Consider the following 14,215-nt stretch of genomic DNA (forward strand, 5'->3'; position numbering starts at 1 on the left):
TCTTTGAAATTTTAGGACAAAACTTATCTACGGTGGAAAGACATCAGGACAGTGCTTCCCTGGGTAGGGATAAGAGAGAACTTTCTGGAATGATGAAAGTAATAGGTCTGCACAGGTCACTAAAGTGTATGTATGTATTTGAAAAAACTCAATAAATGAATACTCAAGATTTGTGCAGTTCATATATAAATTTCACATCAACAATACTGAATCCAAGTCAATTAAATTCAGGCTGAAGTATTTTTGGGCAAGTATACTGACGTCTGCAATTCACTTTTTTTTTTTTTTTTTAAGATTTTATTTATTTATTTGACAGAGAGAGATCACAAGTAGGCAGAGAGGTAGGCAGAGAGAGTGAGAAGGAAGCAGGCTCCCTGCCAAGCAGAGAGCCCGATGCGGGACTCGATCCCAGGATCCCGAGACCATGACCTGAGCCGAAGGCAGCGGCTTAAACCACTGAGCCACCCAGGCGCCCTGCAATTCACTTTAAAATGAAAATAAAGGGACGCCTGGGTGGCTGAGTTGGTTGGGCTGCTGCCTTCGGCTCAGGTTGTGATTCCAGGGTCCTGGGTTCAAGTCCCACATCGGGCTCCTTGTTTAGCAGGGAGCCTGCTTCTCTCTCTGCCTCTGCCTGTCACTCTGCCTGCTTGTGCTCTCTCTCTCTGACATTTCAATAAATAAATAAATAAAATCTTTAAAAAAAAAAAAAAAGAAGAAGAAGAAACAGAGGGACAGAAAGATGGATAGATCCATAATACAGTCTAGGGACATAAGTACAGTAAAAGATAACAAAGGAACATGTTAATGGCAGAATCGAACAGAATACATGGCTCACTGTGGAATTCTTACAAATCTACTCTGTTTGAAATTTTTTTTTTTTTTTGACAGAGAGAGAGATCACAAGTAGGCAGAGAGGCAGGCAGAGAGAGAGGAGGAAACAGGCTCTCTGCTCAGCAGGGAGCCTGATGCGGGGCTCGATCCCAGGACCCTGAGATCATGACCCAAGCCAAAGGCAGAAGCTTACCCCACTGAGCAACCCAGGTGCCCCTATGTTTGAAATTTTTTTTTTTTTTTTTTTTTTTAAAGATTTTATTTATTTATTTGACAGACAGAGATCACAGGTAGGCAGAGAGGCAGACAGAGAGAGAGGAAGGGAAGCAGGCTCCCTGCTGAGCAGAGAGCCCCCCCATGCGGGGCTCGATCCCAGAACCCTGGGATCACGACCTGAGCTGAAGGCAGAGGCTTTAACCCACTGAGCCACCCAGGCGCCCCTGAAATTTTTTTAAGACAAAAGCTCAGTAAGTTATAAACTGTAGCCACAGACAACATCTTCAGTCCGATGGGCCACTCCGCTTTGCGTGTCGCTGCATTATGAGAACACAGCTACGTGCGACAAAGTGAATCACTCATGACTCTTATGTCACCTATAAATCCTACTGACCAAGAAACTAGTCCGAGAAGCACAACGGACCAAGATGCGCCCCACCTCCACTGACCTTTTGGATCCCCACAGACTGTCGAATATTCAGCTTTCTTTTCCTCTGAAAGGTATCCAAGTCCCACAGCTGGGCCGTGTCGGAAGAAGTGGTGATGGCGTATCTCCCGGAGGCGTGCACGGAGATCGAGAACACGGATGACTCATGTCCTCTCATCCAGCTAACCAGCTCCTTGCTAACTGTGGGCGAAAGCAGAAGTTACGCAGGTAGAACACTGTAGCTCATCCCAGCCCGGATTCGCTGATGGCCGGTATTTATGAGACACCTACACTCACATCTACAAAAGAAAAAGCCAGTAGCAAAAACGCACAACGGAGCACATGAGTGACACGCCCGTCACCGACACGCGAGGTGACGAGGCCAAATGAGAAAGGGCTTAAGAACAGCTTTCAGGGGCGCCTGGGTGGCTCAGTGGGTTAAAGCCTCTGCCTTCAGCTCAAGTCATGATCTCAGGGTCCTGGGATCGAGCCCAGCATTGGGCTCTCTGCTCAGCAGGGAGCCTGCTTCCCCCTCTTTCCACCTATCTGCCTACTTGTGGTCTCTCTCTCTGTCAAATAAATAAGTAAAATCTTTATTTAAAAAAAAAAAACAGCTTTCATTGGCACAGTAGGGAGTATGGGCTTTCTCTTGGGAGGCGTCGTTTTGTGTAGAAGAGCTGCATATCTGGTGTGTATTTTAGACCGAGCACTCGAAGGTAGGTGGTGGATATACTGGAAAGAAGGCAGAGAGGAGACAACTGATTTCTTTGCTGCTGTGATAATCCAGGAAGGAGACAAGGAAGGTCTAGAACTAAAAACATGACAATGGAGAAAGGAACGGATTCGAGGGCTCTGAGGGAGAAATGCAAAGGACTCTGTGATCAGATATATGTGCTGAAATAAAAGATGAGAGGGGCGCCTGGGTGGCTCAGTGGGTTAAGCCTCTGCTTTCCGCTCAGGTCATGATCTCAGGGTCCTGGGATCGAGTCCTGCATCGGGCTCTCTGCTCAGCAGTGAGCCTGCTTCCTCCTCTCTCTCTGCCTGCTTCTCTGCCTACTTGTGATCTCTCTCTGTCAAATAAATAAATAAAATATTAAAAAAAAAAAAGTTTTTCCTTCAGAAAGAAGAAACTGAGGAGAATAGTCCAAAAGCAAGATGTAAATCTGGGAAACATTAAGATACAAAGTAGGTCAAAAATGAAACCAGAGGGAACAGAGAGAAACCCCTGGGGAGCGAGCAGTAGTTTCCAAACACCAGTCTAAAATCTGGCATTAGTTAATGATCAATTTTTCATTGGTTTTCAGTGAAATGAGAAAAATAAGGATAATGAAATGAAGCTTAAATTTAAAGTACTACCTTTTAATCGAGTCATTATATCTTTCTAAGTTCCTTTATGTTTTAAAAAATCTCATTTCACGAAATGCAGGTCTATTGTTTTTTCCAATGTCATTTAGCAAAATTAAAAGTTGACAACCCATGTGAGTTTTTCCTCTACTTTTTCCTTTTAATTGTGTGAAAAATCCCAAAGTCTAGGGACCACTCAAATAACCCAGGAGGGAGCCTTGGAAGCAGCAGTCGGGAAGGTAGGAGGAGAACGGAGAGAGAAGAGTAGGAAACAGAGGCCCTGCCCTGAAGCAAAATGCTAAATGCTACTGAGAAGCAGAAAAGAAAGTAAGAAGGTTTCAACAATCAGAGGTTACTAACCCCCTTCGAGGAGTAGGGCGTGTGGGGAGGGAGAGTGAGAATCCGCTGCTGGAGGCGGGGGCTTTAGCGGTGAAGAGGGAGGTGGTCGGGGAGGTGGAGACAACATCAGAAGCGGGGGCTTCACTGGTGGGGAAGGGGTTCAACACCCAGAACAGACTGCAAGAAGGTGGACCGGAGAAGAGAGAAGGAGAATGGATGGAATCCGAGGGAAGCGATCACAGATGAGTATCAACATTCAGCGTTTTAGAATTTCTGCGACAGCAGCTTCTGTAACCGAAACCTGGAGGCAGTTTAAAGTCCATTGAGAGAGAACAGGTTTAATCGTCCGGTACTGCCAACAACTACAGAGCGGAATAGTACATGCTGATTTTAAAATGCTGCACGGATTCTTCACGAGGTTAAGAAAATGATTCCACCAAACAATCTAGAAAGGATGGTCACATGTTTGTTAGAACGTAAAAGAGGTGGGGCATCTGGGCGGCTCAGTTGGTTAAGCCGCCAACTCTGGTTTGGGCTCAGGGCATGATCTCAGGGTCGTGAGATGGAGCCCCGCATCCCGGGGCTCCCCACTCAGCAGGGAGTTTGCTTGAGATCCCCTCTCTGCCCTTCTATTCCTCCCCCACCCCATCTGTGCCCATGCACTTTCTCTTTCAAATAAATAAATAAATAAAATCTTTTAAAAAAAGAATGTGAAAAAGGTATACGCAGAAAAACCAGACTGGAAAGACAGGCCCCTACCACAAAAACATGGACCGTGCACAGGCATTACTGAAGGATGACTAGTTTGCCTTCTTGCGCGCACAGTGAGAGCAGAACAGTGATGAAGAGAAGGGCCCCAGAGCTAGGCTTCTGGCTTAGGAATCCTGGCTCCCCTGCTTACAAGCCGTGGGACCTTGGTCAAGTTACTTCTGTGCCTCAGTCTCCTCATCTGCAAAATGGAGATAACACTATCCCTGTCCATGGGTCTTATGACAATTAAAATCAATATGTATCAAGTCACAGAACAGTACCTGGCAGACAGTGAACACTATGTAAGTGTTAGACCACGTTACTATGGTTATTATCTTTCCTCTTAAAGTTTTTTTTTTTTTTAGTGGGGCACCTGGGTGGCTCAGTCATTAGGCATCTGCCTTCAGCTCAGGTCATGATCCCAGGGCCCTGGGATCAAGCCCCGCATCCGGCTCCCTGCTCGACGGGAAGCCTGCTTCTCCCTCTCCCATTCTCTCTGCTTGTGTTCCCTCTCTTGTTCTGTCTCTGTCAGATAAATAAATAAATAATCTTTAAAAAATTTATGTATTAGAGAGAGAGTGAGAGAGAGCACCCTGAGATCATGACCTGAGCTGAAACCAAGAATCGAACGCTTAACCAACTGTGCCACTAGGTGCCCTGGTTATTATTATCTCTACGTATTCTATCAATCACTTTAATCACATGAAAAAACAATACACCTGAGATAGCTATTTTCTTAAGAGGTTCGGTTTACAGAACTCTAAGTTCTCTAAAACTATATGAAGTGGTATATAATACATAGGATATATTAAGAAGGTTATTATTCTTGTACCCAAGGACTAAGGAACTGGGGCTTCAAAGAAAGGTATGGCTTTTGTCCAGGCTCTTGGGAGGTAATCTATAAACCCCTAAAATTTCCCCAGTGATGGGGTGTCTTTTTTACTCATGGCAGGTCCCTCAGGCAATAGCAGCTGGCTTATCTACAGAGAGAACCTCAGAGTGGGGGCTGCCGCATGGCAAAGACCAACCGTGGGAGTGACTGGTAGGCTGGGCTTTGGGTCACGTGATATCTGCCCACCCTCCGGAGGAGGGCTGGAAACTTGAGTTCAGACCAGTGGGCAGTAATCCAATCAGCCGTACCTCTGTCCTGGAGACTCCGCAAAAGGCCGCAGAGCTCAGAGCTTGGGTGAATTTTCGGTTTGGCAGTACTCTGCGTGGACAGCCTCTCACTGTTACTGGGAGGGGAACATGTCCCTGAGGATAAGGGCAGCTTGTCTTCTGGGAGCCTCCCACGTTCTGCCCCCAAGCACCCTTCCTCAGGCTGGTTCTAATTTGTAGCCAGTCACCGCATTCAAACTACAATTGCGAGCAGAGTGGCTTTCCTGAGCTCTGGGAGTCATTCCAGTGAGTTATCAAACCTGAGGGTAGTTGTGAGAAACCCTGGGTTTGTAAACAGCTCATGTGATGTCAGGATGGTCCTGGGACCCCCTTGATGTCCTGGGACATCAACTTGCAGCTGATGTCTGCGGCGGGCGACCTCTTAGGGACTTCTCCCCCCGACTGTACAGACTGGCAAACTCCTCGCGGTACTTCCCCTAAATTTGACTCTTATTCAAAAGATAAAGAGGAGGACTTCTTACCTGTGTCGAAACATTTAATAGAATAATCAGCTAATGCCACAAGGAATTCAGACTTCCTACGGAGATTAAAGGCCAGAGCCGTGCAAGCTTGTGCTGTTCGCTGAACAAGATTAAACCTATTAAGAGATTACCGCATTAGTATCAGAAAGTCTTCCAACAATCATCAATTTTTACGTCGGAGGAGTCCTTAGAGATGAAAAAAATGAAACCCAGAAAAATGAACCCTCACGTTGGTAGGCCAAAAATGGATTACAAAGAGTGCTGTCTGGCACGTACAGGAATCCGGAATTTACTTAACAGGTTTTAAGCTTAGCAGAATTACGACCAGCCATGGCTTCCAGGAAGGGGATTCTAGCGGCAATTGCAAATGGACAGAAAGATCATGAAGCAAGCCACTACAGAGCATGTCAATCAGCACTCCGGGGCTGACGCGGAAAGGACAAACAGGACAAGGAGTCAAATGGGAGAAGGGCTGGTGACACACTGAAATGAGGTAGAGAGGGAGGAATCAGGAATTTCCTCACGTGCAAAAGGAAGGTAAGAAGAGTCATGATTAAGAGATCAAGTGAACTAAGACACTGATTGAATGAAATAACATATGCTAAGTGCTTAGCAGAGTACTTGGCATACAGCTAGAGTTTAATTTACAAAAAAAATCAAGTTTTCAAGATTGGGCAAAAGAGGGACAAGTCTGGGGGGTAGGAAATAAGTCTGGTTTTAAATACGGTGTGTTCGGGGCGCCTGGGTGGCTCAGTGGGTTAAAGCCTCTGCCTTCCACTCAGGTCATGATCCCAGAGTCTTGGGATCCAGCCCCACATCGGGCTCTCTGCTCAGCAGGGAGCCTGCTTCCCCTGCTCTCTCTGCCTGCCTGTCTGCCTACTTGTGATCTCTGTCAAATAAATAAATTTTTAAAAAATCTTAAAAAAAAAATAAATACGGTGATTCAAGGCCTTTAAAAACATTTAGAGCTGTGCTGTCCAAGAAACAGAGTGCGGACCAGTGGTGTGATTTAAAACCTCCTAGGAGCCACCGTGAAAAAGTAAAAAGAAAAAAGGTAAAATTAATCTTAATAGCATATTTTACTTAATATGTACTTACTATCATTTCCACATTGAATCAATAAAAAATTAGGAATGAGATATTTTACATTCTCTTTTTCATACTAAGTCTTCCCAACCCAGTGTGTATTTTACACTAACAGCACATCTCAGTTTGGACTGGCCAGCTTTCACGGGCTCCGGAGCTCGAAGCAGCTAACCGCGACTGCACCGGACAGCCTGACGTAGAGGTAGATCTGGGTTAACAGTCTTTGCACTGCAGCTGAAGCCTGAGGCTTGGTGCTGATGAGATTATGAATGAGGACACGGAAGGGAGCTGGCCAAGGACAGATGCCCGAGCAGCACAATAAAAGGGTAGAAACTGGCGGAAGAGTCCGCAAAACAAGCGGGTGAAAATGACCAGAGAAGTAGGAAACTCAGGAAAGAGCTGTACCTTGAAGCAAAAGAAAAACATTCCAGGGAGGAGGTAGAGATGAGTATTTAGTAAGATGAGAATTGAAGAGAGATGAGTGAATCGGGCAAGTAAGATTTCCGAGGGACCCCAGCATAGTGGGCGTTAGAATCAGACGGGCTTGATTTCAAGTCTCCGCTCTGACACGTACTCCTCCGCTCGGCTGTGATCACGCATAGACAGAGAGAAAAGGGGCAGTGGACAAAATAAGGGAGGAAAACTCTTGGTGCCACGTCCCAGGGGTAGTTACAGATCGAGATTAGCACGGGAAGAAATGAGGGTCACTTATTTTATGAATAAACCGACCACAGGGACGGCCATATATCTGAGGCTGCGCTGGGGAAGAGGAAGGGAAGCTGGAAAGTGTCTACTTCCTCGTGGGTCAGAAGGCCAGGGAGTCCAGCAAGAGTGGGGTCGTACCCCAGGAGACAAGGAAGCAGGCAAACACAAGGAAGCTGGAGGAGAGTGGGAGAAGTAGTAAGTACTGATGAGCAAATGAAGGGGAAGCATCATTGATGTGGACGTCCCTTATTCAGTAACGGGAGTCCCTCAACACCAATTTTTGCTTTCTTCAGCAGTGGGAACAGAGACGCGACAGTTCAGTGAATTTAAGATTGAGAACTGGCTGCGTGTGTTAGGCAAGAATAAAGGGTGGGAGAATTGTGACGGTTATTTTTTTGGTAAAGAGCAGAAACAATGATTAACAGATATCTAATAAATCACAGAGAAAGTAATTACATATGACCCCTTCTCTTCCTGATCTATTTGAGGGTAAGTTAGCGAGATCAGGATTCCTACAAACAAGAAAATTCTCCCATATAATTACAACTATCAAGATCAGGAAATCCCACTGATATATTAACGCCACCTAATCCTCAGACCCCGTTCAGTTGTGCCACTTGTCCCCAAGAATGTCCTTCGGGATCAGCCCAGATGCATGCCTTTACTTGTCATGGCTCTCGGATTGGAATAATTCTTCTGGTTTTTCTACAACATTCATGACCTTGACCCTTGGGAGGATGACGAGCCATCTTGTTACACAATCCCTTAATTTAGCTCTGTCCGTCTGATGATTCCACTGCCTGGATCCAGGGGCCATGTCCCTGGCCGGAATACCACAGAAGGGACAGTCTGCTGTTTCCACCGCTGTCGGGGGCACACGAATTTTGATCTGTCCCGCTACCTGTGTCATCGTTTGATAAGTAGTATTTTCTCAACTTCTTCACTGCAAAATTAATCTTTCCCCCTCTATAATTAATCAGTATTTTGGGGGGAGCTGCTTTGTGACTGTGCGAGTATCCCTTCTCATTGAACCGTTTGATGACAGAATGAAGTTCTAGATTTCTATTTTACGCAATGGGTTATGACCCCTTACTATCATTATTTATTTTGATACTCAAGGTGTCTCCAATATGATAAGAAGGAGAGCTTTTAAGCTGACCTTTATGTCCTTTGGACACTCTTTTTTAAAGTAATTCCTCCTTTCTGGCTACAAACTGTTCCAGGCTCACCTGTCTCCATCTTGAAACTGGCCGTTTCTGCAAGGATCCCTGATTACTGTTAGCAGAGTGTGGTGTTTAGAACAGAATAGGGCAATGAATGTATTCATTGCTACTGGGGGGCTGTTGTTCCCAGGTCCTGTAAGTGGACAAAGCTAGGAAACATATGTACCTATAATGCACTCACTCACTCACACGCTTCTATTTACCTCTATGTCAATATATTCAAATCAGGCCGTGCGCACAGATATATCCCATTCCAATCCAATACCCCCAGGTTTGTTTTTGTTCTCTGCCTTTCCAGATCTGCAACTCCCCTTTCCCGTTGTTAGATCCCTGGCCCCCATTATCTTCAACATATTTACTCACTTGATCGAAGCCTCCGGTCTTTCCCATGATTGCCCCATCCCCCACACAGACACCTTCTGACTCCGGCCTGGCGGACTTCGTTCTCCCACCCACCCACCCACCACAGGCAGGACTCCCTCCGTCAATCCCACCTCACTGCTTCTGTACCAAACTGCTGAGCAAAGGAAGAGGAGGCAGACGAGTGTGGATCAATTCTCTAAAACTGTCAAGATGCGTAAACTGTGACAATAATGTACAAAGGAAATTATGCTCTTTCTAAATGGCCCGATAAAGTACCAGATGTTGCTAAGTGAGCAATAGTAAATTTTTAAATTTAAATAACAAGCTACTAGAGATATTGTGCAAACTGGAAACTTGAATTCTCTAAGAAAAAAAAATCTAACCATATTTTCTATGCTTTCCCACTTTCTTCCGTCAGCGTTTATGACAGGGTTTTACAAGGTACCTGAAATATAGTAAGAACTTGATGAATCCTGCTGAATGAATAATTAATAGGAGGTACTAAAATTGGCAGTAAATGACTTGTTAAATATGATCTGTATCAAAGGAGTCTGCTCACCTGTTTCCATACACGTCAAAAACATAGATATTTCCTTGATGGTCCCCAGCAATTAAGCAATCACCTGAGCTATCAAAAGCCATATTCAAAAATCGCAAGACTTTGGGAAGGTAGTCAGAAGAGCTGTGAATGATGTTCACGATAATCCTGTCAGAAGCAAACAAACAAACAACATACTTAATTCTACATCAAGCATTACTCACGAAAAACACGGCTTTTACAGTAACTTCACTAATTTTGAAGTTTCCTGCCTACCCATTCCTCCTTCTCCTGCTACTCTCCTAGAAGCCATCCTAGTGATTTCTGGAAGCCATGGAGAAAGTTATTATCCAAGTGGCTACTGTGCACACAGATTCGTCAAATACTCGAAAACCCACTATGTGTCAGATGCTGAAGAAGCTAGGACCTGAAAGTAACGGATGGACACAGGCCCTGTTCTCAGGGAGCTTTCAGTTTCGTGGTGAAGACAGATATTAAAAAACACAAGCACAGGGGTGCCTGGGTGGCTAAGTGGTTAAGCCTCTGCCCTCGGCTCAGGTCCTGATATCAGGGTTCTGGGATTGAGCCCGGCATCTGGCTCTCTGCTCAGCAGGGAGCCTGCTTCCCCATCCCCCTCTGCCTGCCTCTCTGCCTACTTGTGATCTCTTTCTCTCTGTCAAATAAATAAAATTTAAAATCTTAAAAAAAAAACCACAAGCACACATATGAAAAGATTCGTAAACTGTGATTAAGTGATAGACAATAATAAGATATGAGAATGTATTTTTGATTGAATCAAATTGCTACATGAAGCAACAAACACTAAAAACAATGATGTAATAAGTGAAAAGTAGTTTTATGTAAACCACAAGCCACGGCATGTAAGAAAAATTTCAATTCAATATCTTAATTTTAAGAAACCTTAATGAAATTCTGTAATATAAAGTGTTCCAAAGTGAACTAAGTGTACATGGGTTTTATTTTTGGCTATATTGGTCTAAAGGCACTATTTTTTTTTTTTTTTTTTTAAAGATCATGTACCACGTATCTGTTGAAAAGAAACCTGTTACAAAACTTGGAGCACAGGATGAATAACTTCTTCAAATAGTTTACATGTGCCTATTCAGGTCACAAAGACCAGAATAATCCCCTTCTTTGTTGCAACAATAGTTTTCTAATCATGAACATTTTTATCTTAATTGACCTTTTGTGAGTTTCTGAACTCAAATCTTAGTCATTAAAAAATACTAAATTGAATTAAATGTATTAAACATTTTCTTCAGTTTAAACATAAACTTTTCACTGGGTGAAACAGCAAAATTCTTATGATACTTCATGTTTATCAAGTCCTGGACAAAGATTCTTTGCTTGACCAAAGCTTTAGTCTGGCTCCTGAACCTTCTCAGGGGCACTTCTCCATCTGTGTGCTTCCTTGTAAAATCTAATTTTAGCACAAACCCTGTTCAGTCTGTTTAATTAGAACCCCTGATCATCCGTGGTAACTGATCAGTTTCTCATTCTCCACCGTCTCCCAGATGACATCCAGTCACCCTGGCTTGTCTTCTTCAAGAATCTCTTTTAGTCTGGTTTATCCAGAACTCCCTTAACCTAGATGTTTCCTCTTAGTGATTTTCCATCTACTGCCTCTCCCCATGCTGCTTGGCAGTACATCCCCACTCACCCAGCCTGCAGCCAGAGCTGAGCCCAGTTCTATACTGAAGTCTCCTTTCCTCTACTGCAACAGAGGAATAAAATCTGTTTTTACTACTTCAACTACTGCCAAGCTCTGGTTTTCCTCTGACATCCCCAAAGGGGAGAGGGTGAGAATAAATATAGTGAAATGAGTAATAATATCAATGTTCCCAGGCAATTAAAATCAGACAGAGTGAACTACTCTTCCCTTGGGTTTTCTATAACATTTACTATGTGTGTGGGTTACAAAATTATATGATCATTGTTCAAAATAAGGAAAGAACAGAAAAACACTAATAAATGAAACTGATTATAACTCTACCATCTAGATAATAATCACAATTAATAGCAACATCCCACCCCTCTGATTTCACATAACGCACACATACCAACATTTATTTTAGAACTGTCTTCACCAACATTTATTCCAGAACTGCCTTTCAATTGCTCACAGGTTGCCTGACAGTTCCTCAGTCCTTAAACATAATTAAAAATCAAGTATTTACTGAACACCAAGATGCATGAGACACTGTTTTAAAGTCTTTAAAATGCCCTAAAAGGACCATGTCTGGTAGGAACGATTATCTTCACCTACAGTCTTGGTGATTAACTTGCCTAAGGTCACAGAATAGTAACTGGACATTGACTTCAACTCAGTCTCTGCCCCTTGCCTCTCTTGAGACCGTAACAGTGGGTTTTGATGAACAAAAAGAAAGCTATGGTTTAGTGGAAGCAAATAACGTTTGCATAAAATTGTTTCTTTCCTTTCTTCGATTTGTCATAACAGCAAGAAACAGAATTACTGTGTGTTGGCAATAACTTGTAGAACATTTAGAGAGCGTCAGAAGTTAGGGTAATATTTACATAAACTTCCAAGTTTGGAAATGAAAATCCCTACGGAAGAATCCCTAACCAAAAATTTTTATTTGATACAGTTGATGGGACAGCAGCATTGCTAGGGAGCTGACAGCAACCAGAACTCAAACAAGCTCTTAGTACAATGCCCCACACGGTGGTTCAAGCAAGCAGAGTTGGCACGTGAAGTCTGCTGATTTGTTGAGAAGCCACCAAAGGACCAACAGAAAAATTACCAGGAATAAAAACATGAATTCAAGTGGTGCAGCAAAGGCCACAGAATCTTAGGAAATTAAAAGCAATGGCATCAGTCTGTGTGCAGCAACTGGAACCAAGATGGTACCACTTGGGGCAAAGGTTTCCATTAAAGTCTTGAGTGGCTAAGACTCTAACAGGTCAGCTTCCGGGTCCAGAATGAAAAGAAGAGGCTGGGGAGGGAGGGAAAAACAGACAGAGCACAGAGAACTTCTAGGGCTGTGAAAATACTTTGTATGATAGTACAGTGCTATATACATGTCATTGTACATTTGCCCAAACCCATAGAACATACAACCCAAAATGGACCCTAGCATGACTGTAGACTTCGGGTGATAATGCTGTCCCAATGCAGACTCATCAGCTGCAATTAAAACACCTCTGTGATGGGTAATACTGATAATGGGGAGGCTAAGCATATGTAAGGGCAGGGGTATATAGGAAATCTGTCCCTATCAATTTGGCTGTGAACCTAAAACTGTCCTAAAAAAAAAAAAATCTACTTAAAAAACAAACACCACCAGCAGCAGCAGCGCTAACCACCTTGCACTGTACAATGTAGCTCCGTGGTCACTGCCATACACACTAACGTGTAAACTAGACAAAACCAAAAGTTTGTTTTGTTCCACTGCTGTCCCCCAGAGCTTAGAAGCTCGGCACAGAGTATAAGCTCAACTAACAGCTAATGAATGTATGCTTGTCTGAATATAAACGATGACTTAAGATGGGTAAGTTGCAGCATTTGGAAGGGGTCGACCTGCACCTTTCCCCTTTCCCTGCATCGTTCTTCCTGAGCTCTTTTCCAGGTGCAATCGTTAAAAATAGTTACTGAACATCTACTGTGCGCCGGGAATGCTACGGGGCTGCTACGATAATTCAGGCAGGCAGAACCCTGGTACCCATCCTCTCGAGCACCTCGCCGACCCCAGCCCCATGACCAGGAAGGGTTCCCCGACGACCTCGGCGGCCGGAGCGAGGCAGGACTAAGGCTACCTGCCTTTCAAGAGGTCATCCGGGCCAGGGATCCCGGCCAGGGATCAGGGGCAGAGCCCGACCCTCCCACCCCTGACCTCCGGCCCCTTGCACTCCTCCCCGAGATCCTCCCCAACAGCGCCTCCAACGCCTCTGCAAGGACGCAGAGCCGCCCCTCGCCGGCCTCCAGGCCCCTCCGCAGCCCGCCGCCTTTACCCGTCCCGAGCGGCCGGGGAGGGCTTGCGGTGCCATAGCTTGCCGCTCTCCTTGTTGCCCAGGTCTGTGCTCTGCATGGCGAAGGCCACCCGCGGCCGCCGTCGCCGCCACAGCCACCGGGCGCGCAACCGACCGGGCGCCTTCCCGGCAAGCCCCGCGCTCCCCGCCCGGGAAATTTAAGCTCCCGACCCGGGAGATTTGAGCTCCCGCCCCAGCGTCCGGGATCCCCGCGACCCGACATCCGCGCGCGGGACGCCGATCTTTCTATTCACAGCCAATAGGAAGGCGGTTTTCCTCCCAACTCCGCCCAGGCAACCCCTGCAACCCTGGACAATGGAACAGGCCAACAACCCTCTCTTAGACTACGCCCCTTTTAGGGGTCCACCCCCAAGCCCGGGGCCCAAAGCCTTCTGGGAATGGTAGTTTTCTGCAGGTGGCACGGGTCTTTGGCAATCCGCTTGAGAATTCTGCACTCTTGGGGCCTCGCGGGGTTTTAGGTTCCCCACCCAGGCCATAAAAGTGGTTTTCTCCTGTGGCCGCTGCGTTCCTTTCTACGTTGCGTTTAGGGATTAAGGGGTCGTAGAGACCACTAATAGAGAAAGATGCAAATGCTTTGAGAATTGAAATGTTCCTTTTTATGGAGGGTCCGGGCTTAAAAGAACCTCTACAGAGTCCATTCTTGTCCTTTTCACCATAGCAATTCCTTTTTCAGTTGTAATGTAACAAGAGGCGCCGGTTACATGGTGTCTAGTTCACCAGTCAT

The 14,215-nt window shown here is 45.2% G+C and overlaps 1 protein-coding gene across 4 annotated transcripts in view; it reads right to left on the reverse strand.

The window, feature by feature from the left end:
• Positions 1–13,676, reverse strand: part of TBC1D31 (TBC1 domain family member 31) — a 69,688-nt gene extending 56,012 nt beyond the window's left edge. For 3 of the 4 annotated variants that reach the window (XM_046023141.1, XM_046023131.1, XM_046023156.1), the window contains exons 1-4: positions 13,453–13,676; positions 9,484–9,630; positions 5,548–5,663; positions 1,497–1,675 (exon numbers count right to left, since the gene is read on the reverse strand). In XM_046023141.1, the coding sequence (XP_045879097.1) occupies positions 1,497–1,675; positions 5,548–5,663; positions 9,484–9,630; positions 13,453–13,529 (519 nt within the window). In that variant the 5' untranslated portion in view covers positions 13,530–13,676. Of the gene's footprint in view, positions 1–1,496; positions 1,676–5,547; positions 5,664–9,483; positions 9,631–11,543; positions 11,631–13,452 lie in introns of all 4 variants that reach the window. The other variant, XM_046023151.1, reaches the window with a different exon arrangement.
• Positions 13,677–14,215: the final 539 nt, after the last annotated feature.

The sequence above is a fragment of the Meles meles genome, chromosome 1, assembly GCF_922984935.1.
Source record: "Meles meles chromosome 1, mMelMel3.1 paternal haplotype, whole genome shotgun sequence".
NCBI classification, from domain to species: domain Eukaryota; kingdom Metazoa; phylum Chordata; class Mammalia; order Carnivora; family Mustelidae; genus Meles; species Meles meles.